At 39.8% G+C, this 23,836-nt stretch overlaps 1 protein-coding gene across 13 annotated transcripts; it reads left to right on the forward strand.

Annotated features, from left to right (window-relative positions):
- The first annotated feature begins 4,157 nt into the window (after nucleotides 1-4,157).
- PACRGL (parkin coregulated like) lies at nucleotides 4,158-23,147 on the forward strand. 13 transcript variants are annotated; one of them, XM_032494739.1, is made up of 11 exons: nucleotides 4,158-4,320; nucleotides 5,856-5,961; nucleotides 6,214-6,272; nucleotides 8,034-8,101; nucleotides 8,222-8,376; nucleotides 10,765-10,832; nucleotides 12,520-12,610; nucleotides 15,204-15,338; nucleotides 15,821-15,928; nucleotides 20,357-20,437; nucleotides 22,855-23,147. In XM_032494739.1, exons 4-11 carry the CDS (start codon nucleotides 8,050-8,052, stop codon nucleotides 22,909-22,911), a joined length of 747 nt encoding a protein of 248 aa, XP_032350630.1. In that variant the 5' UTR covers nucleotides 4,158-4,320; nucleotides 5,856-5,961; nucleotides 6,214-6,272; nucleotides 8,034-8,049; the 3' UTR covers nucleotides 22,912-23,147. The 13 variants fall into 13 exon arrangements, with proteins under 13 accessions (XP_032350630.1, XP_014414762.1, XP_032350647.1 ...); XM_014559276.2 differs by lacking the exon at nucleotides 5,856-5,961 and adding an exon at nucleotides 7,129-7,214; XM_032494756.1 differs by lacking the exon at nucleotides 5,856-5,961 and having other exon boundaries at nucleotides 4,158-4,357; nucleotides 7,985-8,101.
- Nucleotides 23,148-23,836: the final 689 nt, after the last annotated feature.

Genomic DNA, 23,836 nt, shown 5'->3' on the forward strand with positions numbered 1-23,836 from the left:
AAAAATAATATTTTCTGCTGCTCCATGCCACCTCCTCCATGCAGACTGCAGCTGGAGTATTTTATGCTTATGCCCTCAGTGGGGGAGAGGGGATGTCTCATAAAAGGAAACTGACCAGAGTCAAATTTTTGGCTTTGAAGTTTCAAAAACCAAGTTCAAGGATTAGTCATTACTTGGGAGATTTGGAAGAATAAGCCATAATTCAGAGTCAAGGTCCAAATGTGAGTGCAAAGACACAGTGTCTTTGGATTCCTATTTTGCTTGTGAACATTTCTTAATTACATGTATTTAATCACCAAGTATTTTTAAGAAAATATCAGAAGTATTATTGTTGGCTGGGATTAATTACTTTAAGAAAATCTATTACTTTTTGTACAAATTACAGACCAACTGATCATTCCCAATCATTATCTGCCTGTCCCACCATACAGGTCTCAGGGCAATGTCACAGCCCTGACATTCACACTCTCATTCATCCCTTCACACTCTCCGGGATGGTTGCCCCAAGCCATATGTGGCCATCGAGGACTTGAAACGTGGCTGGTCTGCATAGAGCGGTGCTATAAATGTTAAAATTGCACCAGAATTTGAAGCATTTAGCATAACAAGAATGTAAATGATCACACTGATATTTGTTATAATCATTGCCCATTGATAATATTTCTGACATACTTGGACATTTTAATTTTTATATAAATAAAAAGACATTATTAAATTTAATTTCACTTGCTTATTTTTATTTTTTTTTTTAAATGTGCCTGCTAGGAAATTTACAATTTCCTATGTGACTCACATTATATTTTTATTGGATGACACTGCTCACTCATGTCAATCTCCTTTTCTTTCACCTGAAGATATATCACTGCTTAATATTTTCCATGTGGAAAAAAATTTTTTAATTAAAAGTTAATTTTTTAAATACGGACACTCAATGATTAGATAATGATGAAGTCGAACATTTCCTGACAGGGTGTACTGGAAATTACATAGAAAATGTCTTACATCTCACTTCCTGATGGTTGGGAATGCTCAGCTGGTCAGTAATTTGTACAAAAAGGAACAGATTTTCTTTTAAGTAATTAAGGGCAAGCCAATCATGCCTGTGATATTTTCTTTAAAATGCTTGGTGACTAAATACATATAATTAAGAAACTTTCTCAGGTGACAGAGGAATCCAAACAATGAGGAAAAAAAGATTCTGACTTTTTATCTTTGATGAGATTTATTAGCTAAGTCATAATCTTACCTAATGCATTAAAATAGGATAATTTGGCAAGGCATTCTTTACAAAAGGACAATTTATTAAAGTATTGGGGATGTAAAGGGACAGTGCATTCATCAAGCACCAGTAGCACCTGAGATTTTTTCACATTTAGTCCTGAGCTGGCCATGTAGAAAGGAACTGTAGCCTTCATTTAGGGATCCAGATGGTTGTAGAGATCCTCCTAGGGGTGGAAGCAGGAGAATGAATGCTCTGATTTCACTCCCTGTCCTCCAGTTTCCTGCTGGGGTTCTCCACTGGCCAAACCCAAATGTAACCCAGAGGGCATGGGGATGATGCCAGTCCACACTGATCAGCTTCCCAGAGTATATAGTGGAGATAGGTGGAGAGGACATCTGTAGGGACCTATGGGAGATACACAGCATCGTCTGTCTTTTTAGATCATTTGTCATATTGCTAGAAACATTGGTCATCCTTGCTCCCCTCCTCCCTCTCTTTCCAAATAAAGAAACTTTTAAAATTAAACCTTGAAATCAGAACAGGATTAGGAAACAAAAATTCACTCACAATCAGCTCTCCATTTCTCACACACTGCGTGCTGTCCCTGTAAAAGGGAGCAGGACCCTGTCCACCCCACCCCACCTCCGCACCCCCAACTCCTGCCTCTCTTTTATAGGAAAGCTGAAGTCTCCCAGGCCTCCCTGAGTCATAGAAGAGCAGGCTCAAGCAGCTGATTAGGGCAAGCCTGCAGGAATTGGGTGATGGCCACGACTCTGACCACCTATCTCCACAATTAACTGAGATTACTCCCCCATTGCCCTTTAGAACTTTCAGGACTGAACAGAAACTTTGGAGATTTTTTGGAGGTGACATGCTGGGTCCACCAGATTGCAGCCATTCTGGTTAAAAGCAACTTTCCTTCTTGTTACCAAGGCTTTTGCCCCCAGGATCATATCCTTGTCCCTCCCTCTACTAGAAACCTATTACTCTTGTCTAAGTCTCAGAAGGTAGCTGCAGAGAAGAAACAAGAACTGGTTAGAACCTGATGGAGTCAAAGATAGTGAAGGATCTGACTTCAGCCCTGGATCTTGGGTCTCATTTTATCCTCATTGTAATATATTAGCTGCTAAATGACACAGCCACCAGTTCCACGACAGCTGACGATTGCCATGACAGCAACTGGAAAAGCCCATACAGGGACTGAAAAACTCCAGCAAGGACTGATTGGCTCCATTACACCAGGAACAGGAACTTTACTGGTGCTCTTAAGTCTTACAAGATCCCTGTATGCGGCTTTTGGCAGAAAAGCGCTCTCTGCCTTTGTAAAGAGAGAGCTCTCCACAGGTGGCCCCTTTTGTCTTGTCACTAACCTTGTCACTGCATGCAGTGGGGGATGGCGATGACTCTGACTCTCTATCTCAAAGATTAACTGAGATTATTTCCCTCTTTCCCTTAAAAAACTTTCATAGCCGAGCAGAATCTTCAGAGAAGGTTTTGGGGGACACCGAGTCCTTCATCTCCCCAGATTGCCAGCATTCTGATTAAAAGCAACTTTACTTTCTACCAACGTTTGCCGCCCCCCACCCTACTCCAGTATTGATTTTTGAAAGGCGAGCAGCCAGAACTGAGTTTGGTAACAACCTTATTATGATGAGGAAATCAAGGCTGAAAAGGGTTAAAATGACTTGCACAAGACCTCACAGCTGATAAACGAAGGAGCTGGGTTTCCAAACTACACAGCCTAACTTCAGAACATGTGCACTTCACATCTCTGCAATACTGAACACAGATGATTCTTACCCTCCAGGCAGAGGGGATAAAAGTTCGAGTTAGGTCCTGTTAAGTCTGCCACTGGAGATGCCAGGAGTGAGAAAGGGGGCAAGGTGATATAGTAAGTCTTGAAGAATCTGGAGAAGAGAGATTATACGGTGAAAATAGGGAAGAAATAGGATTTTCTCTCTCTCTCTCTTTTTAAACATTACTTAATTTCAGTCTAGTGGAGAAGAATTTTAAAAGTTAAAATAGACTTGTACGCCTGGTTCACAGAACATTAGAGAAATTAGATATACATATTTAAAGAGAATTTCCTGAATATCCAGCGTATTGTGCTGGCAGCTAGAGAAACAGAAAGGAAAAAGGTATATTCCTTGTCCTGAAGAAATTCACAGCTTAGTGAATATGCATTTGGAGCAGCAATTCAGGTAGGAAGACAGGAGCCACGAGGCCAGGGATGGATTACACGGTCGGCTGTGTTCAGACTGACAACTGTATGTAGTTAGCTATTACCTGAGCAAAAAGTGAAAACCATGGCTTACAGGAGAGGGCGCTAGAAAGGAATGCAGTGGACAGGTCTGAAAGGGCTTGGGTTTTTCACTATGACAACCCAAACTGCTTTGGTGGCATCGCGAGGAGACAGGCATTTCCCCGCAGCATGTTTTATTATTGAAACAACCTGGCGTAGAAAAACACACGTTTTTAAATTAAAATACGGATGTATTATGTAGTTGACTGCAACAGCCTATGAGCTAGTAAAACAGGAAACGAAATTCCACAGCTAGGCAGGCAGGCGGCGCTGGTCCTCTCTGCAGAAGACTTTGGGGAGGGAGTTCGTGGTCCTCAGCCCTCAGAGGATTTAGGGCAAGATACTCGGAGACCACTGAGTTATGGTAAGTGTGCAAGGGAACTGTTAAGAGTTAAGCACGCGGACTGGGAAGAGGCTGCGGCGCAGGTACTCCGAGCCTGTGCTCTCTGCTCCTCAGCCCTCTCTTTCTGAAAAGACCCTCCACCAACTGCCCCTTTGTCACCGGAGAAAGCACTTCTAAAGCTCTCCGGCTGCCCTTTTAACACCTGGCGCCTCGTTGCCAGGGCAACGCTTCTCCGCGGGGCGCGCCTGAGACGTCCCTGCTATTGGCTTAGAGGACGCAGCGTGCGTCTGACGTCACTGGCGGCGCCGCCCGATCCGGGGACCCTGTGAAGTCTCACGTTCCGAGTTCCCCGGAGGCCGGTAGCGTGACTGGTGGCTGTTGGCCGAGAGCGTACCGGGCAAAATCCCCACGTGGGGTGGCAGCTGGTGCGCAGATCCCGGCGGGAGAGAAGCGGTAGGAACGGGTGTCTGGAGCCGTGAGCCGCGCGCAGGTGCGGGGAGCCGCGGTGCCCCCCGTACTCTCGGCGCAGGCGGCTTCCTTGCTGGCCTGTTGCTAGGGCCGGCGGACCCCGTTGCTAAGGAGCCTGGAGATGCTGAACTTCAAGAGCGCTTCCTTCCTGGTCGGGCTTTGGCCAAGAGTTGCTTTTGTCGGCCTTAATTGAAACTGGCCGCCTTTACCCCACTCTCCCCAACCATCTCCATTTTTTCCTCCCTCCACTACCTCCTCATTTTCTAACTTTGACGACAACTTGGCCCTGAATGGTCTTAGGTATTTGGAAATGTATGGTGTTGGAGGGGGAGGGCTAGGAAAATGGAAGGCAGATAGAAGACCCTTAATACTGGCTCTTTGGAATTACTTTTTGGTGAAAAGGGATTGGGTAGGTGGATATTGGGCTGTTTCTCCGTTCTTTGGAATTCGAAGGAGCTTTAGAGATGGAACACAGCTTCTTTAGAGGGGGTCCTATTACACTTTTTGGAACTTTCCAAACACCAGATTAGAGAGTAGGGAAAAAAAATGTGGACCCTGCCTCTGAGCATTTAGCAAGTAGTTTAGCAAGTAGTTCAGTGCAGTGGTCTCAAAGCCAGATGCGGGAAGAAAATGCAAGTGGGAAAAAGAGGTTATATGAGCTGTCCAAAGCAATGAAAGAGAAGTGTGCTTTCCTAGCATTGACGCAGATGCCTATAACCCCTTGTAGATGACCCGCAGCAATGGGGCCCTGCTTGGTTGGTTTGCTCTCTGGTGTTGTGACATAGTTTAGGTGTTGGGGTTAAGTAGTTTTATGGCTTCTCGTGTCTTTTTAGAATCCATATTGTTTTATAAAAGAATGAGGGGTGACCTTCATAGTATGTATAATACAGAATAATTCTTACTTTTTCACTTCCTTCCACCATTATCCCTTTACACCACCCTCCACGTGTTATTTAATGAAAAAGCACTCAAAAGAGTTGAGTGTAAAATGAATTAAGCTTTTTTCCTTTACAAACAACTCATGCTCCAGGTTTGCTGTCAGTGTCATGTTCCCAGATGTATGTTATTTTTCAAAGTTGAGCACACTTAAGTTGTCTTTAAGGTAAAGGGTGGTACTTTTAACAATAAAAAACTAACTGATTTGGAAAGAATCTCTTTAACATAGGGTGTTTTGAAAATGGACATAGAATTGTTTGCATCCTTGTGTGTGTATGTTTTGATACTGTTGCTGAAAATTACATAATTATATTACACATAAAAACTATCCTGTAGACTTCCTTTGGAAGCTCAATTTTCTAACAGGTTTTTCAAAGGAAGAGTTTCAGTGGCTTCTTGAACTTATTCAAAAATATAACACAGCACTTTCCCATTAGTACCTTACAAGAACAGCTATTTGACATAAAGGAAGATAGAAACTGAGTTGTTCCAACAACAACTTCTGCAGAATTGGTAGGTAGTGTTGAAAAATGTGCATCAAGGTTTGGTGTGGTGAACTGTCCTCTTTCTATGTTTGTGTGTAGGCATCTTTGTGATGCATCTTGACAGCTATGACAATTGACAACCACAAGAAGCTGAACTTAAATCAGATCTTCAAATTGACAGCACAACTGTTAAAATTTTCGAAAAGTAGGAAACATTAAGTTACATTAGTTACACTATTGTTAGTAATAGTAATACTAAAAAAAACCACTTTGTACGATTATAAAGAATATGCTAATAGCTAAAACTGTGTGCCAAGCGCTTCTCTAAATGTTTTACATATATTAACTTACTAGTTTTCATCAGCTTTTAGAGTAGATTGTTACTCTATCCCCAGACTTGAGGAAACTCAAATTTCCTTGACATAGGTTTTTTGTTTTTTTTTTTTTTTTTAAACAGAAACTTAGATCATACTGTTCCCCATCAGGAGCTTCTCAAAACAGAAACTAAGTACAATAGTAAGTACTTGTTGAATAATCACTGAAATGCAATATTAGGTCGACATAATTAAAGCCTGCCTTAGCTTCTCTGAGAATATTATCTGACAAATTTAGTGAGCTATTAATTACCATATTTCTAGACAATGCCTTTGGGATGAATGTGATGTGTGATACTGAGGAGTTAATTCCTCTGCTGGAAGGAAGATGAGGAAATTAGGTCAACGTATTAAATCAAGAAAATTGAAATTTAAAATTATTCTGTGTACAGAAATAATCTTACATTTAGTGTATCTTTACAAGGTACTTTGATCTGGTCACAGCCTATTTGAAATATTTTGGGGCTGAGTGTTACTGCATGGAACTTTGTCCTCCTTGTGAAGATTTCTAATTTGTCAAGTAAATTAAAATCATCTCATGTGAGGAATCATTTAAGAAAGCATCAGTGTTTATCCTGAAGAAGAGAAAGCCGAGCAGTTGAGAGTCATGTCCTCAAATACTTGAAAAGCTGTCATTTGGAAGTGGAAGAGGACTTGGACTTTACCTGTGTTTCCTTAAGAGAAGATCTTGCAGTGTAGTTAATGGGTAGTTTGTGTGTGTGTGTGTGTGTGTGTGTATAGAATGACTATATTAAAGACTTAAAGTGGGAAGTGCTCTAGTGGAAGAATAATTGGAGTGTCAGATAAGTGGGGGAACGGAGTAATCAAGTAGAAAAAGAAGGAAGCAGTACAGAAATCAGAGTGTACACTTTAGAAACAAGATCAGAAAAGGCTGCGTGGAACTTGGGATGGGAGCTAGACCTAGAAATGCCAGCAGGCATTTGAGTGTGTGAGTTGGGGTATGTGTGGTGGAAGATTCCTTGAAATAATTTGATTAGGCTGGAAATCACCATGAACCAGAGCCCTCCCGTTAGCAGAAAAGAGGAAATTGTGAAAGAGGAAGAAGTGAACCACCATTTACTGGGTGAGCAACTTAATATATTATCTTATTTACTTTTCAGTAACAGCTTTGATAGGCTTGTGTTATCTCCCCCTTTTTAATAGGTCAAGGAATCGAGGCTTAGGGAGATTTAAATAATCTGCCTAAACTCATAAAGCTGTAATTGATAGAGATGAGATGTAGACCCAGATCTGAGCCTGAAGCTCCTTCTGCCTCATCACACACTGATCACATCTGTAGCATTGAGTATAGAAAGTGGAGGAAAAGGAGACATCAGTGTTCCCAAATTTTTCAGCCTAAGGGACCAGAAAACTGGTGGTACCTTGGAATGACAAGGGGTTCATAACCTCAGTGTGGTAACCTCAGTTTTGGTTATGTTCAGTTTAAGAAACTTACGGTGCATTTAGTGGAGAGTTCATTATGTCACTGGAAAAGTAGGGCTTGATGTTAGCATTTAGAGCTTTAGGAATATGGAGGCCACAGAAGACAGAGACAGTAGGGGATGTGCCAACCACTTTTTCCAGAAATCAGTCTGTATTTTCTGAATAGAGCCAGAGGATTACAGTGAGTTTCTAAATGTGTATTTTGACAATTTGGATGGGAAAGTGCATATTTTTATACATCTCACTTTCTTACAGATGGTTTTTAATTTCTGATATTTTTATTATTATTGGAGTTGATGCAATTTCATATTTTCTTATTGGCTTTTCAGATATTTTGCTCCATACCGTACCTTTTTAGTGGTTCTTTTACTGTATTTCCTACTCTGTCCTGTTTGGTCTTTATATTGTCAGTGAATCCTCCTCCCCAAAAATGGTGAAATCAAGTTTCATTGAACTGCAGGAGTGAAAGGGAAGCCATGCAGAAATCAGAGTGCCAGAGAGGCGTGCAGCTGAGGAACAGAGTGACAGGTACAGAATGTTGGTTTTTAAACGAAGAGGTGAATTTTGTTAACGACATGTTATTTTATACAGTGGATGCACGGAGAGCTTTCACCTCTTTTTTGTTGATGTTCTGTTTTTTTTTTCCAGATAACTGTGATCAGAGAACATCATCAAGTGCACAAATAAAACAAAGGACTACAGTTCCACAAAGCAAATCGTTAGTGTCAACCAGTTCTCCAGAACCTGCAAGAAAACTTCATCCTCGGCCAAGTGATAAACTGAACCCTAAAACAATTAACCCGGTAGGTACAGAAGAGATTCCTGACTCAGTAGATTTTCCAGAGTAATAGGTACTTACACTCTATTGAGCCATTCTGCGTGTTCTCCCAAGTTCCTTTTGTTTGTCAGTTTTAAGCTAGTGGTGAAGGAAGGCATATGATGACCATGGTGAAGAATGGAGATAGTGTTGTGAGTGTGGAAGTGAGGGGTAAAGTAGAAATTACCAGTTTGGGTACATCCTAGCATATTCATAGATGACTCTTGTGGAGTCTAAAGTCAATTATGTATTCATTTTCTTTTTTTTATTCACTATGGTTATTATTCTTCCTAATATCAATGAATAAACTTGTATTCAATTGCCATAGGATGAATTACATGCTTTCATAGTTGCATAAAGATCTCTGACCATTTCTCTGTGATGTATAAAGTAGCTCCAGCAGAATTCCTAACCACAGTACTCACTTTCTTTTGCCTTCTCACAGCAGTTTAATCACATTTAACAAACATAGAAGTGCATAATTGTGAGTTTCTAGGTCAGTGGATTATCCAAAAAGTGAACACACTTGGGTGGCAACACCAGATGGTAACCAGCCTTACAGAGGGTAAGATGATAATGGTGTCAGCCTTTAAAGGGGACTATGAGAGTGGCTGAGATGCGGACTTTGAGGGCAGGTAAAATCTGGCAGTTCCTTAGGAAAGGATGCAGTGAACTATCCAAAGGCGGAAGGAGATTGTCTAACTTTATAAAAGAAAACTAGAAAATAGTTTAAGCGTGTATGTTCCTTTGCTTCTTTCTGTATGTTTCAGTGTCAAGGAACTCGAACACCTGAAGAATGTCCTGATACCTCCTTGTCGGTGCTTCCTTGTCTCATACTTAGTTGAGAGCATTTATGGTGACGCTTCAATTTTCTTCCTCTCTTTAAGAAAAAACTTTAAGTAGTAGGATTGAGCGGCCCTACTCTTAAATTTTATTAAAAATTAAGGAAAGCCTTTGGGAAATAATGATTTGACCTGAGAATAGGGTATATTAGAAAAGAGATATAGAAGCTCCCAATCCAGGACGAATCCGTTGGAAGTCGGGATGGTGGTTAGCTTTCAGGGAGGGGTGGGTAGGCGCTGGGGGGAGACGCTGCGGAGGCTTCTAGGGCACTGGTGACGTTCAGGGTTTCCGCCTCAGTGTTGTTACACAGATGTGTTCACTTTTTGAGAACTCACTGATTTATACACTTAAAATTTTTGTGCTTTAATGTGCCTAAATTTTAAGTATCTTACTTAAACATAATTTTTAAAACTTACGTTTTTCTCAGCACAAATTATAATTAGATAAATGAAACATTAGTATTGCTGTCACTTGTCACCCAGAACATGGATTGAGCTAAGATACATTAATCTTCTATTAGAATACCATATTTTAACAAGATGTCATATATGTATCTTTACTTAAAACATAAGTGTTTTTCCAGAGGGAAAAGGGTTAAACTTAAACATTTAAATACATTTTTCAATTACTGAATGTGACTTAAAAAAATTTTCTTAGCTAGTTATATCTTTAAAAGAGGTTAGTAAGTTTATATTTTGTAATTTAGACAACTGTGTTTCATTTGATTATGTTCAAAGAACCATGTAGTAAAATACTTAACTTTTTGTGCCTCAATTCAGTTATATTGAAGTTATGTAAGCTGTGATTTGCATAGCTACTATGATTGATCATCTTTTAAATTGTCTTTGAGAGTGCATACAGAATTAATTTATTCTTAAAATAATAGATAGAAAAGCTGGCAGTTGGGAAGTTACATATCCGGGCAGACACATCAGGGCATGTGTTGGTGAGAGTCTTGCTCTGTCTTCTGCTCTATCACCCCTGCTCATCCTCAGCCTTTGATTTTTATAGAAGCTTAAAACCAGATTGGAGAAACTACAGGTTCTCTGACCATCCAACTATTCATGTTTGAGTGGAGCACAAGTAAGAGATGTGCTAGAGGGTGAAAGCAAACATCCTTGCTCTGTACGTGACACCTTGTCTCCACTTAGCCCTCACCTGAAACGTCACAGATGGGGAGGGGTGGAAGAGTGTGTTACCTTCGCTGTGTTTGTTTATAGTATTTATATTTAATAATATTTGTCTACAGCATGTTTATTTTATACATGGTTTCTGCTACCTTCAAGTCTTCTGAAACAAGGATAAAAGGGAATATACAAAATGCTGCTGTGGTTGTGGTTTCAGTATTGAGAGGACTGAGCGTGTTTCTCCGCCACCTTTCTGAGTAGAATGATGCACTGGATACAAGCGCTGTGGCTTGGAAGTCAGGGTGTCTGTTTGCCTCCAGCCTCAGCAGAATTAAAATTGGTAAGATATCACAAAGTGGAGGTGATAGTAATGTTTACTGTATTCTTGTCATTTTTTGTTTCAGTTTGGTGAACAGTCACGAGCCCCGTCTGCATTTGCAGCTATTTACTCTAAGGGAGGCATTCCTTGCAGGTAAAAATCAATACAAGTCGTAACTGACTATATTATTCAAAAAAATTGAGTAAAATTAATACAGTCTTCAGTTTAAATGTACTGAAAGTTTTATTTACTAGGGAGGTTGGAATGAAGGTGACTTACTCATACTTTGGCTGTTGGATTGGTATAGATCCTGGGACATTGTTGAAGAAAATCATCTTAATTCCAACGTAGGATTACTGATAAATCCACGTAAACCAACAAATAATTTAAGAAATTGAATGAACCAGTTTCTGAAATGATTTTAGCCTTTATGGACTTGGGCAAGTTTCAAATAAATAATTTTCTTTTGTTTGTGAACTGGAATTTGACCATTTAATGAAATTGCTTCATTATTTTTTGAAATTATATTTTAAAAGTTCAAAATTTCAAAAATCGCAAATTTATATTTATTGAAATTATATTTCTTAATGAATGTATATAGCTGTTTTGTTTAGTTTTGATATAGTTCTTGCGACCTTTCTGGACAGACATCAAAACTATTTTAAAGAAAACAATACAGGTTACTAATAGAGTGATATCATTTTAAGATTTCACTACTGAGAAACGTTAACATCTTCTAAGTGTATCCAGTTTTATCCTGTTCTGGGTAATAGAAAATTTTGTTTTCATTGTAGATGTTGTGGAATCACAACGTTCTTTTTGTTGTTATTGCTGTTGTTCTAAAATTCAAGGAATGTAGTTTTTAATGCTATTTTCAGATTTGAAGGACTATGGGTGAAAAATAAGCTCAGGAAGCATTCTTTAATTTCTTGTTGTTACCATTTTGTACTTGAAACTCTTTTAAGGTTTTTATACCTCCTTCCCTCCGAGCAATTTATTATTGCTAAAAAACAATGTTACTGAGGCTTCTTGATATTATGAAAATTACACAAAAGAGGGTGTCAAATTGAGAACATTGGAGAAGGAGTGTGAAGTGACAGCTGAGGGGGATGAATAAGTTCATGGCCACGAGTGTGATGATGGTTCCACGGATGTATTCATACATCAAAGCTTACCAACCTTTTCACTTCACAACGACGTCCTTTTATTGCATGTTAGTTATGCCTCAATAAAGGCCATTAAAAAAGAAGCAGCAGCAGTGGCTCTAATTCAAGGGGGTAGCACTTCAGTCACCCTGCATGGCCGTCTCACCTTCCTGGCCTCTGTGTTCTCTTTAACAGGGACAAAACCTGGCTTGCCTTTAGATTATTCACGTTAGAGTGAAATGATCTATATCTGAAAAATAATGTTACTTATTAAAAAATTAATTCTAATTATTACATTTTGTTTGTGTATTTTGTGATATGCTTGCTATATGTTTGTCTACAGTTCACCTATTTTGTTATAATTATGACTGTAACATATCAAATGTAACGTTTGCATTAAGACGCAAATAGCAACATGCTTGAACTCCAAAACTGTAGACTTAACAAATGTGGAATTGTTTAGTTTTGCCACCAAATAATTTTGTTGAGAGAGTATGAATTTGCAGGATTATAAATACAAGTATATATTATTGCTTTATAGGATGCTTTTGTAATATTTAAGGTCATGGTATTTTACGTATTACAAAATAATTCTAATATGGTTATGTTCTAGAAAGAATATGTATATTTTAGATAATCACTGCTTAATATATAATAATTATATTGCTTTTGTTACATTCGCTTTTATATTTTAGATTGGTCCATGGTTCAGTAAAACACAGATTACAGTGGGAGTGTCCTCCTGAAAATCTTCCATTTGATCCTCTTCTTATTACTTTAGCTGAGGTAAATAAACACTCTATCCTTTCTGAATGTTTATGGGGGAAATTTTTTTAATTGCATTAGGTGTTATCTTGTAACTCATTAGTAAATCTCATTCTTTACTTTTGAAATAAAAGCCAAACAACAGATATTAAAACACCATGCTCCCTTAGGAACTAATTATGATTGTTATATGTTTATTAGAAACTGATTAACCAGCTTTATAAACATGAAATGAGTCTGCATGGGGATTTGTAGATAAGTGGATGAAATATTCATATTTAATTACTTAAAAAGTGCTTGGAATCCTATTGAACTAGTTAAATCAAGAGAACATCCGGTGTTTAAACTTATACTGCATCAGATAACAATGACTAGTGGTCCCTTTTTATAGAACCAGCCACGTTTAACATGATATGCTTCTTAGGGAACTGATGTTAACTACCTAAACATTCTTTCGGAGAATTCTCTGGACTTTTGCCTACTTGTACATTTGAAGTAGAATATCATGGAGATGGTTTTTGTAGAGGATTTTAGGAAAACCTCTGATAGATTCCTTTATATTGTTTAACACTTGTGTCAGGAAAAAAGGTGGCAGAATACTAGCTTGTAGTGAGTCAATGATATCTTCTGTGAATTTCATTATTTGTAACTTTATAGAGTCAGAAGTTGAGAAATGAATTAACCAGTTGTCTTATAGTTAAACTTTTAGATACTTATCTTCTTTAAGAGTTAAGAATCATTTTCGTTGTTGTTGCTATTAAACTAGTCCTTCAATTCGTGCTTAAATTTATTAATTTAAATAGGCAATGCCTCTAGGTTAAGTCATATAGTAGTAAGTAATCTAAATAAAAATGTGACAGTGAAAAAACTCAGACAAAAAACATTTGCTTTTCTTGTAGAACAGTGGGGAGGCCAGGTGGCAACAGAGCAGAAAAAGTAGATACTTTTGCTGATTGAGATTTTCATATTTGTAGTTAATCCTTAGAATATCTAATTCCTCCTTTAGTTTTCCAAGTGTATTTAATCTTTTAAATGGACACAGTAGTTACTACTGAAGACTGCCAAGTTATTTTAGGTCTTAGCTTTTCCTAATTTATACCTCAGCTTGCAGAATTATTTTGGTATAATAAGCAGTGTGTCTTTATGGGTAATCTATTTTGAAATTAAATTTGAATCAAAATCTTTTAAACTTGGTATTAAAAACTAAAGATGTTCTAATGTTTCACTAGTTCTTTTTTAAACTTTAAACTTTTTACATACGGTTTTTTAGATGAATCAAAACTGTGATACCTTTGAAAGCATATTCTAGCTAATCACAGAATAGGGGGAGTGCTTTAATTTGGGGCTCTCAGCTTAGTTTATTTTAAATACCTATTTTCTAAACTCCTGTGCTTTTATTTCAGTACTGGGTAAAGTTTTAGCCTTCCCCCCTGCTCATTTAATAATGGGGAAGTAGTGACAGAGCCACCACTGCTGAAATCCATTTCACCTCTTGACCTGAGATTCCTCATCTCTAAAATCAGCAGGATAGGGACACTCCTAAGACCACAGAGCCCATGTTCCAAGGTGGTGCCAGTGTGCTTGGCAGCGTAGTTTTCAAAAGCATGATGGCATCTAGGAAAGGAAGTGTTTGATCCCCATTTGGAAGCAGATAGTTTGGTTTAAAGGACAAATTGGTTGAAAAGCAGTATTTTTAGGCATGAGCCTGGGGCTGGTTATCCTTGTTCACGGATAATAATTAGTCAGGCTGAGGGAATATTGCTGTTGCTTTCTTTGTTTTTATCTTTTCACGCACAAAACATGATGGGTCTTTTATCCTGATTTAAAGCGATCGGTTAAATCGAAAGAGTACTGTCTAATTGTTCCTAATGCATTTAGGGTGAAAGGCATAGTGAGAAGTGGGTTACCCAGGTTTGGGGGTTTTTTAGTATTTTTGACCTTCTGATGTTAAAAATGACATTTGAAATTTTACTATGCATTTTAAACATAGTATAAGATATGTCTTCTAAATATCTTATTAGTATTTAAATATGAGGGAAATGTAGTATTTTAGAAACTCATTAAGCAGGTTGCAAAATCACCAAAAGTAGGGGGTCCAGTAATTATGCATTCATAAAGTGGAGTTTATGAACATACATTTTAGACTAATTTGCTGTGATTTCAGGCAGTGTTTGGGAGTATATACGGCATGTTTTTGGTGCCCTGGTGAGTTTTTTTCCCTTTTCTTCTCTTTATTTCTTTTTGTTTACCTTTCTTCTCCCTCCCATCCCACTTCTTTTTCTCTCTTCTCTTTTTTCATTTAGTTTCTTTTTCTTTATTTCTTTTATTTTTCTTTGCTTCTCCTCTGTTTTTTCCTGTTCCTTTCGTTTTTTTGTTACTCTTTCCCTTTCCTTCTTTCTTTGGTTAGAGATCCTTCCTGTCACGTTTGTCCTATGTTCCACAATTTCTTAGTTTAACTGAAATTGTAATTCCTGAAATTACATTTCACTAATAGGAAAACAATGATAATAAAACTTGATTCTCACTTACACTAGTAAGGAGTGATTTTTTTTTTTTTTTGCCATTAGCATCACTAAACGGGTAGTAAGTCATGTTTTTGTTTTTGTTTTGGCAGGGTCTGCGAGAGACTAAACATCCATACACCTTTGTGTCAAAGGAGGGGTTTAGAGAGTTACTTTTGGTGGCAGGTGCTCCTGAGAAAGCTGTGCCTTTGCTTCCTAGACTGATTCCTGTGCTGAAGGCGGCCCTGGTGTGTCCTTTATTCCTTTAGACTTTTTATGGTACATTTAGAATATAATATGTCTTTTTTTCCTCCAAATTATATGCAAATTTGTTCTTTGCTTGTGATTTTGATGTGTGTGCAGAATTAGGCCACTGTTACTCAGGGTCAGGTGATTACTTACTGGAAGACACCTTTAGAGGATGTACTAAAGATAAAAAGGGACATCTTGAGTAATTAGAGAAAATAATGAACTTCAAATCAGCCTTTCTGTATGCTGCAATGTATTTTAATTAATGTTTCGGTCAAGCTGAAAATTGGTTATTTGCTTCTGGGTGACCTGTGCTAAAGGTTATTTCTAAAATTCTGTGTTTGGTTGATTATCTTCTAATTTTGAATGTTCAGTCTTTTTTTCTCCACCTGCTTGTCCTTTCTCCTTACCAATCCCTTCTTTTTCTCTTTCCCTCTCTGCCCATGACACCCATGCTCCCCTAACCAACCAACCTCCACAGGTCCATTTGGATGATGAAGTGTTTGAAAGAGGACTGAATGCTCTGGTGCAGTTAAGTGTCGTCGTTGGTCCTTCTCTAAATGACCATCTGAAACATCTGCTTACAAGTGTAAGTACTGAAAAGATTAGAGAGTGAGTGTGTATATGTATTTCTTCGTGCTGTAATGGCTTCCAGTTAATCATTAAAATGATTCAAAATAAAAAAAAAAAAAACCTCATCATCCTAACCAAAAAATATAGATGTCAGACCTAGTTGTTCATAGAACATTTTTACTAGTGGACAGTATTCTCTTTACTTTTTTTTTAAATGAACTCATGTACATGAGCAAAATTTAGAGTTGTAATAATAATAAGCAGAAGTAAAAATAAAAGTAAGGAAGAGTTGAATGGACAAAAATTAATGAACAGTGTAATGATACCATACCCGAGCTGATTAGCTGTGAATTGTAAGCAGAGCTTATACGTATTCGTGTGTAATTGGATATTGCCAAAGCTGTTTTTCACCTTTTTTTTTTCCTTTTTCTTTGTTTTACATTGTAAGTTTTAGTGAGTCTGTAAGTAACATTCAGGATGAGACGTTTTCCCGTTAGGGGTAGTTTAACACTATCACAAACATGTATTGGGGGCACTGTGCAGTTCAGGAGGTCACCAAGACCACCCTTAGGCTGAACAATTTGCTGAAAGGACTCATGAAACTCAGAAAAGCTATTATTCACTGTTACATTTTATCACAATGAAAGGACAGATTAAAATCGGCAAAGGGAGGAGGTGCGCAGAAGCTCGCTTAAGCCTGGGTGTCCAGGGTTCTCACTGCAGTTTGTCATGGCATCACTGCCTGTCCCCCTGTTGACCTTAGTCTCCAGTCTCTCTGGAATTGAACTGATTCCTTGTGGCCCAAGGCCCCACTGTAAGTCACACTGTTGGCATTGACTGTCTGTGTGGCCCAAGGCCCCAGGTAAACAACACTCTCATCTGGCAGGATATTCCAAGAGCTTAGCAGTTTCCATCCAGGAGCAAGGTCCAAACCTTTCTTTATGCAAAGTTACTCCTTTCCTGCACATGCTGATGTAAAGATTAAGGTCCTGGCTGGGATACCTGAAGCTGGGACTTCTCCCTGTGGATGCTCTGTACTTCAGAACCGAGATGTGTATGTTGGTAATAGTTCCACTTTTTTCTTGGACCCATCCACCTGAGAGATCCTAGAACTGTATTTTTAATTTCTTCTACAGATGGGCTAAGACACCCCAGGAACCATCTGGCTAAGCCCATCGGAAGTGGGAGGGAGGTGTGGTGAAAGTTGGTGTGCTGAGGTTAGAAGTGGTAGGAGATAAAGCTGCTGCAGGAAAAAACGGATGTGGGACGTGAGGAGGGCCATGTCCTAGGTCTCCATTTAGAACAAGTGTAGGTCTTTGGCTTCATGCAGGAGAGAATTCAGGAGTGAGCCACAGCTGAGTAAAGGTAGGTTTATTTAGAGAGATACATACTGCATAGAGTGTAGGCTGTTTCATAAGGCAAGAGAAAGGCCATGAGGCGTGGTGTTGCCAGTTTTTATGGGCTCAGTAGCTTCACCCGCCTACAAGGGGGAGGGCTCTTCCAACTACCCTGGGGAAGGGGCTGGGGTTCCCAGGAAGTGGGCCACCACCCACTCTTTGACCTTTTGTGGTTAGCCTTGGGACTGTCATGGCACCTGTGGGCATGTTATTTAGCACGCTGATGTGTTACAATGAGCATATAATGAAGCACAAGGCCTGCTAGAAATCAAACTTCCCACCATCTTAATCCTCAAGGCCTCCTGGGAGTTGAATCTTCCACCATTTTGGTGTTAATTGCTGTCCCTCCCTGAATGGCTGTGCCCTGCCCCCTTCCCTCCTGTCTCAAAGTCTCACCTTGGGTCTGGTGGGGAGAAGACACAGTGAGAACAGACTCTCACACCTCAACATACAGGAAGTCGGAGGAGAGGAGGAGGAGAATCCTGGCAGGTACTTGCTTATTACCGTTGGGTCAGCGAGTTGGGTCGTGGCTGACTGATGACAGGAATTTCACACCAATACATAAAATGACTCATTTTAGATTGATTGCTTCGGTCAGACGTTCAGCAGTTTAACCTAAATCTGTTGTTCTCTGCCCGCCCATGCTGTGGCAGGTACTGTGTAAGGCATGGGAACATGGCGCTCAACAAAAACAGGTATGCCCCCTGCCCCCATGGAGACTGGTTTTTGTTTCTGGGGAGAAATAAGTAGAAGGACAGGCACCGAGAGAGCTGGGTGGGGTGAAGAGGAAGCCGCGCGTGAGGAGAAGGCTCCTCCCCAGACTGGGGGCTGGTGAGGACCAGAGCCTTCGCTTCCTGTGCACTGTGACAGAGAGAAAAGGCCAGATCAGCAATTAACGGTAGAACTAGTTTTTTGAAGCCTTTCTGGGACAGTAGAGTTAATCTTTGTTCACTCACTTTCTTCCCCCGAGCTCTGCTTTTCCCGAGACACGGACTGACTGAACGGGCCTCTTCCCTTCACCTGGGGGAGGCCCCGGTGGTATTCCACAGAGGAGAGGCCTTGGGAACAGGACCTGTGGGGATTCGCCCCTGGTCTGTTAGCTGCGTGCCCTGTGCCCTGAGGCTCCATTGAGGCTCTGGAGGGCTCCCTCCCTCCCTCACCCACCCCTCCCCACCCCTCCCCCGTCAGCCTGGGAGCTCCATTTTCACACCTCATAGATCTCTGTTACCAGAGAGTAGGCCCTTGTCTCCCACAGGAAAGTGAAAGCAAGCTTATTTAGCAAGATACACCCTCCCTCGACAGATTATGGTCTTTCTCAGCAGGGTGAGCGGCCCTGGGTTGTGGGGGTTGCTAGTTTTTATGGGCTGGGTAATTTCCTATGCTAACAAGTGGGAGGATTATTCTGTTCTGTTTGGGGGAAGGGACAGGGATTTCCAGGAATTGGGCCCCTACCCATTTTTTCGGCCTTTCATGATCAGCCTGGGAACTGTCTTGGCACCTGTGGTGCATCATTTAGCAGCTAATGTCTTACCATGAGTGTATAATGAGGCTCAAATTCCCCTGCAAGTGGAATCGTCCACCATCTGGGGCCTAGTTGGTTCTAACCAGTTTGTATCCTACCCTTGATGGTGATGTCATTCTCTTAGCGGTTGTGCCCTGCTCCCTTCCCCCTGCCTCACTCCTACAGTAGATGTTTATTTGAAGAAATGATTCATCTTCTAGAAAAGTAATTTCAAAACCAGTTACTGAACCTATAGACAACTATTTTCTTCATATGCAAAATAAGTCATAGCCTTTCTGAGCTTCGGCTCTGAGAGTCTGACCCTAGGATGGGGATCCTCAAACTTAAAAGAGGAAATAAATGAATCACCTGGGAATCTTGCTAAAAATGCAGAACCTGGGCCTTTGTCCTGAGATTCTGGTAAAATAATTATGGGATGGGACCAAGAATCTACTTTTTCAGAGAGTATCTCCCGTGATTCTGATGGTGGTGGTTCGTGGTCCCCTGCCCGAGGGGAACATGGTCTGAAGAAAGCAAACATAAAACCTGTAAGGGGTGCTTTTACTTGTCCATCCCCAGGACATTGATAAGCCCTGCCTGTCCCCTCCTTTAGAGTTGCTTTTCTCACATATTTAAAATCTTTCTGGGAGTCTCTTCTGACCTCCCTAACCTTTGATGACCTGGCTGGAAGGACCTGTTGCTCAGTGCTCAATGGTGAGAAGCCCTCCTGGGTAACTTCCGGGTCTGGGAAGAGGAAGAACCGGAAACCAAGTCTAGGGCGGGGGCTTTCTCTGTGTTTGATCACTGAGTGATTCTTGCCTGGGCTCCATTTGTATCCCCAGAAAGTGGAGTCATGAGCAAGTCCTGCTCTAGCTGGAACGTTCAGGTCTTCGGGTGAGCTCTGCAGACATCGGGAGAACACAGTTACAAGTTGTACCTGAGGACCTGAATTGCCCTCTTGGCTCCTGTTCTTCTCACCTGTGCTCCCCCATCTCAGGGGTCCACCCATCCAAGGAGGCCCCTTCAGGACGTAGCTGGGGGTGATAGGCAGTCTTGCGGGTTTTAGTCTGATTCTTATACCTGTCACTGTTGTTGAATTAATTATTCCTGTAAACATGCTGTTTTGTGTTGTCTCTTCCTTTTTTGATTATAGGAAACGTGTTTAGAGGCTTAGCTTTCCGTCCTAGTCTTCCAGATGCTCTTGCAAATTACGAAATGGGGAAGCATGCAGTTTCTTAGAAAACTTACTCTGCAAAACTTACAGTATGGTAACACTGTAGCAGATTTTGTAGGATTGGCATTATTTCAAATAATCTAAATTTTTTAAACAAAAACAGTGGTGTTTATTATATACAAATTTTAACGAGATGCTTCATAAAAGAAGCCTTGAAATCTAAGATCAAGTGGGGTTTATGTACTTCCTATACAGTCGAGACGTAATGGTATTATTTCTAGTTAGCCTGCTTTTTAGTGAAGTTTTACTTACGTTTATGGAGAATAATGTTCCCTTTTCAAATCATTTATTCCCTTAATCTTATTTTAATAGCTCTCCAAGAGACTAAGGGACAAGAAATTCAGAGAGCCAATCAGCAGTGCGTTGCAGAAGCTGGAGCAGCACGGCGGAAGTGTGAGTAGAACGTTATTCTGTAAGCCGCAATGGTTCACTCTTAGTCATGTCACAGAACTGACTGGGTAACATGTGTTACCGCGCTTCATACACAGGCAGCCATATGGAGCTGATGCTGTTATCCTCATTTCAGAGCTCAGGGCTTCTGTCTTGGTGAGGTCAGTTTTTCAGCGCTGGGACTCAGACCCAGGTTGTGTGAGTGCAGGGCCTGTGCCCCTGCCCTGTGCTGACCGCGCGGCCCACGTGTGGTACAGCGCTGCAGGATTTTTTCTTTGAAGTATTTTAGGTATTTTTGCTTTGACCTTTGGGAAGTTCAGAAGACAAAGGGATTGACTTAGCTCATTAAAGAACAAGTGGTTTTTTTTTTTTTTCCTTTCATTTGCCACCTTTTCTGTCTAAATCATTTACAATCTGCGCATCATCAGAGACTGAGATGAGGTTTCCAGGTGGCTGCATTGTCATGTCTAGAAGCACGGATCTGGAACTCGCTCACGTGCACACGCAGAGGAGGGATTCAGCTAACTGTTCTAACTTGCAAGAAGATGCAGGGTTGTGGGGGATTTCATTACTGTCTGTGTATTGTCAATAACTAGGTTAATTGAATTTTTCTTGGAAATATTTCCATAAAGCAGTGATCTCATCGTGTTTTGGGGATTGCTTTCAATCAGATCTTAATGGGAGTCGCCCGTGATTATCTTACCATTGCAGGACTTACATTCTAGGTACTTTCTAAAGGAATTAATTACATTAAAAAAATTGCGTGACTGAGAAAATTTTTAAATGGCAGGCGTTTTAGTTTAAGCGTTGCCTAAATTACCTAATTTGGCCAATTTCAGTGACTTTTTAAATTGATTATGTTTTCATGATGAATGCCTAGAATAAAGTTTATGAGGAGAAAGTCAGTCCCTCGTCTACTAAATAACGGATTTCTTTTTGGTGCGTGGGTCCCGGGCAAGGGTTAGCACTCCCAACACCTTATTGAGATGCCCAGAATCATCCCACTGTCAATCCAGTGTCCCTTCCCAGCAGAAAGGAAATTCTTCTTGCTTACAAATGTGGTTCCTGTTCTGAAAATTGGAATGCAGAATAATTTGCCCGTTCCTCCTGGTGAAATGCAAGTTAACAGATGTTAAATAACGATGTAAGGCTTGCAGTCTGAAACTCTCTCCCGATGTTTTCACAAGTTCTGCGGCCCGGTGTGGGGGATGGGCAAGCCGGAGGGGCAGGCCCAGCGGGTTGGATTCGTGTGTGTGTGTGTGTGTAGAAGGGATAGTTTGTGAGTAACTACAAGTTAGACATAGCGCACTAGCACTTGGAGGGGATCACAGGATGTAGCTGACCAATCCGAGGATCCCAGTGACAGCTAGCACGAGGGTCCTCTTATTGCCACTCAGTCTCATTAGTTTTTAATCATGCTAATAGAGAATTTTAAACAGATTTTGAAGTTAAAAGGGCTATTAAGTATTGTTTATTCCATCAGGCTTTTTCTCTTCTTATTCTCTCCTTCTAATGTCTTACATAATATTTTAATAATAATTGATGTAATTGCAAAAGTCAAAGACTTTCCCTTAATAATAATTATTATTTTTATTATTTTTTAAATTATTATTTTTATTATTATTGTGCTTGCTTTTGGTACTTGATAATCCATCATGAAATTAATATGCTTTCCTTTCTAAAAACTTAAATGTTCATATCTTTTCCTTTAAATATTGGAGATGAGTCTTTTGTAATAGATTCTCCTTAATATTATAGTTTCTCATTTCTTGGGGCTTGGGTGTGTCACAATGATAAAAAGACTCAACTTCTGGGGACACCAAAATATCAGTTCCAGACAGACACAGTGTCATTTTCTTAGAGCTAATCAGTTTACTATCTGCTTAACTTGAAATTGGTTCACTCTTAATCTGATTTAATTTTCTTTCTAAATGATATGTACATTTGTCTTGGAAAAGACACATACTCACACACATCCCAATCTTTATTGAGCCGGTGGGAACTTCTTACATGACAGGTACTCTACTGAGTACATTTTAGACATTAAACTCATTTAATCATCACTGCAGCCTTCAGAGGTAGACTTTACTGTTACCTCCTTTAAAGATCTAACAATTGAGGTGCAGAGAAGTGATTAGCCCAAGATCTGGCAGTGATGTGACTGGCGGAGCTGGGTGCAAGTACCCGTTTCTGCTTCCTGACTACTTCTCTGGTTAAATATTTTTAAAACACACTAAGAGAGAACCTATATTTTATTTAACTCAGGAAAAGGTTCTGCTTCGCGTTCCATCTTTCTGCTCTCATTCCATTTTGCTTCTTTGGAGTTTGGAACACTTTTTAAGGCATGCTCCTGCAAATGTCACACCTGTTCGGGGAACCCTGCTTGGTCCTCATGAGGCTACATTGTTTTCTCTTGACAGGGAAGCCTTATGATCATCAAATCTAAAATTCCAACATACTGCTCCATATGCTGCTGAAGAAGGAAGCCAACAAAAATCTTCTTACTCCCGGGTGGCAGGTGTTGAGTGCTGACTGTGGGTATCTCTGGAACCTTTTCAGGGTCACTTCAGTTTATTCTTTTGTAAATCACACACGCCATTCATTATTTACTGGCTTCAGATGAGTATACACAGTTCCACTGAATCACAGTACAAGTTATTCATCAAAAAAAAAAAGAATGGTTAATGATGGAAAACTATTAAAAAAAAATTCTATAATAGTACTATCTTGTGGGGTTTATTTTTTCATATTTTTATGGTTTGCGTGAACAGCCATTATTGGGGTTTATGGTGAATGTGTTTGTATGGACTTTCTAGTGCCATTTCTGTACAAATTATTTATAATCAGTTTGTAGCTGTGCACTTATTTTTAGACACTTTTCCATTTCCTGGGTTTTAAATTTATCAAGTCTATGGAAATTTAAAATAGTGGGCAAACGTTTGTGAATTCACTGTGAATTATTTTGTAAATACGTATTTTACAATGTAGAATGCTTGGGGAATTTTCTTTCCAAAGTATTCTAGTTTAAGAAAAAAATTTTTCATGTGTAAATTTTCTTATAAATATGTTGTTTATTACAACTTATTAAAACTACCTAAAGTTTAGGTGTTAATTGTATTTACATACATGTTATTTTTGTATTTCATATTCTGAAAATACTGGTATTCAGTACATGAAGATACTCAGAAATTAAAACCTTAAAACTCGTATGTATTCAGTGATTTTGTTGTGCTTGCTTACTTATGTTTAACAGTGGATTCAATTTTAAAAGCTTTTCACACATAACTTACAGGCAGAGTTCTGAGTGTTGATGTAGTAGCAGGCGATTCTGGATCATTCCACAGAGGAGCAGAGGGAGAGAGATGGAAGACAAGGAGGAGGCCTTCCAACTCTGGGCAGGAA

The sequence above is a fragment of the Camelus ferus genome, chromosome 2 (genome assembly GCF_009834535.1).
Source record: "Camelus ferus isolate YT-003-E chromosome 2, BCGSAC_Cfer_1.0, whole genome shotgun sequence".
Taxonomy (NCBI): Eukaryota; Metazoa; Chordata; class Mammalia; order Artiodactyla; family Camelidae; genus Camelus; species Camelus ferus.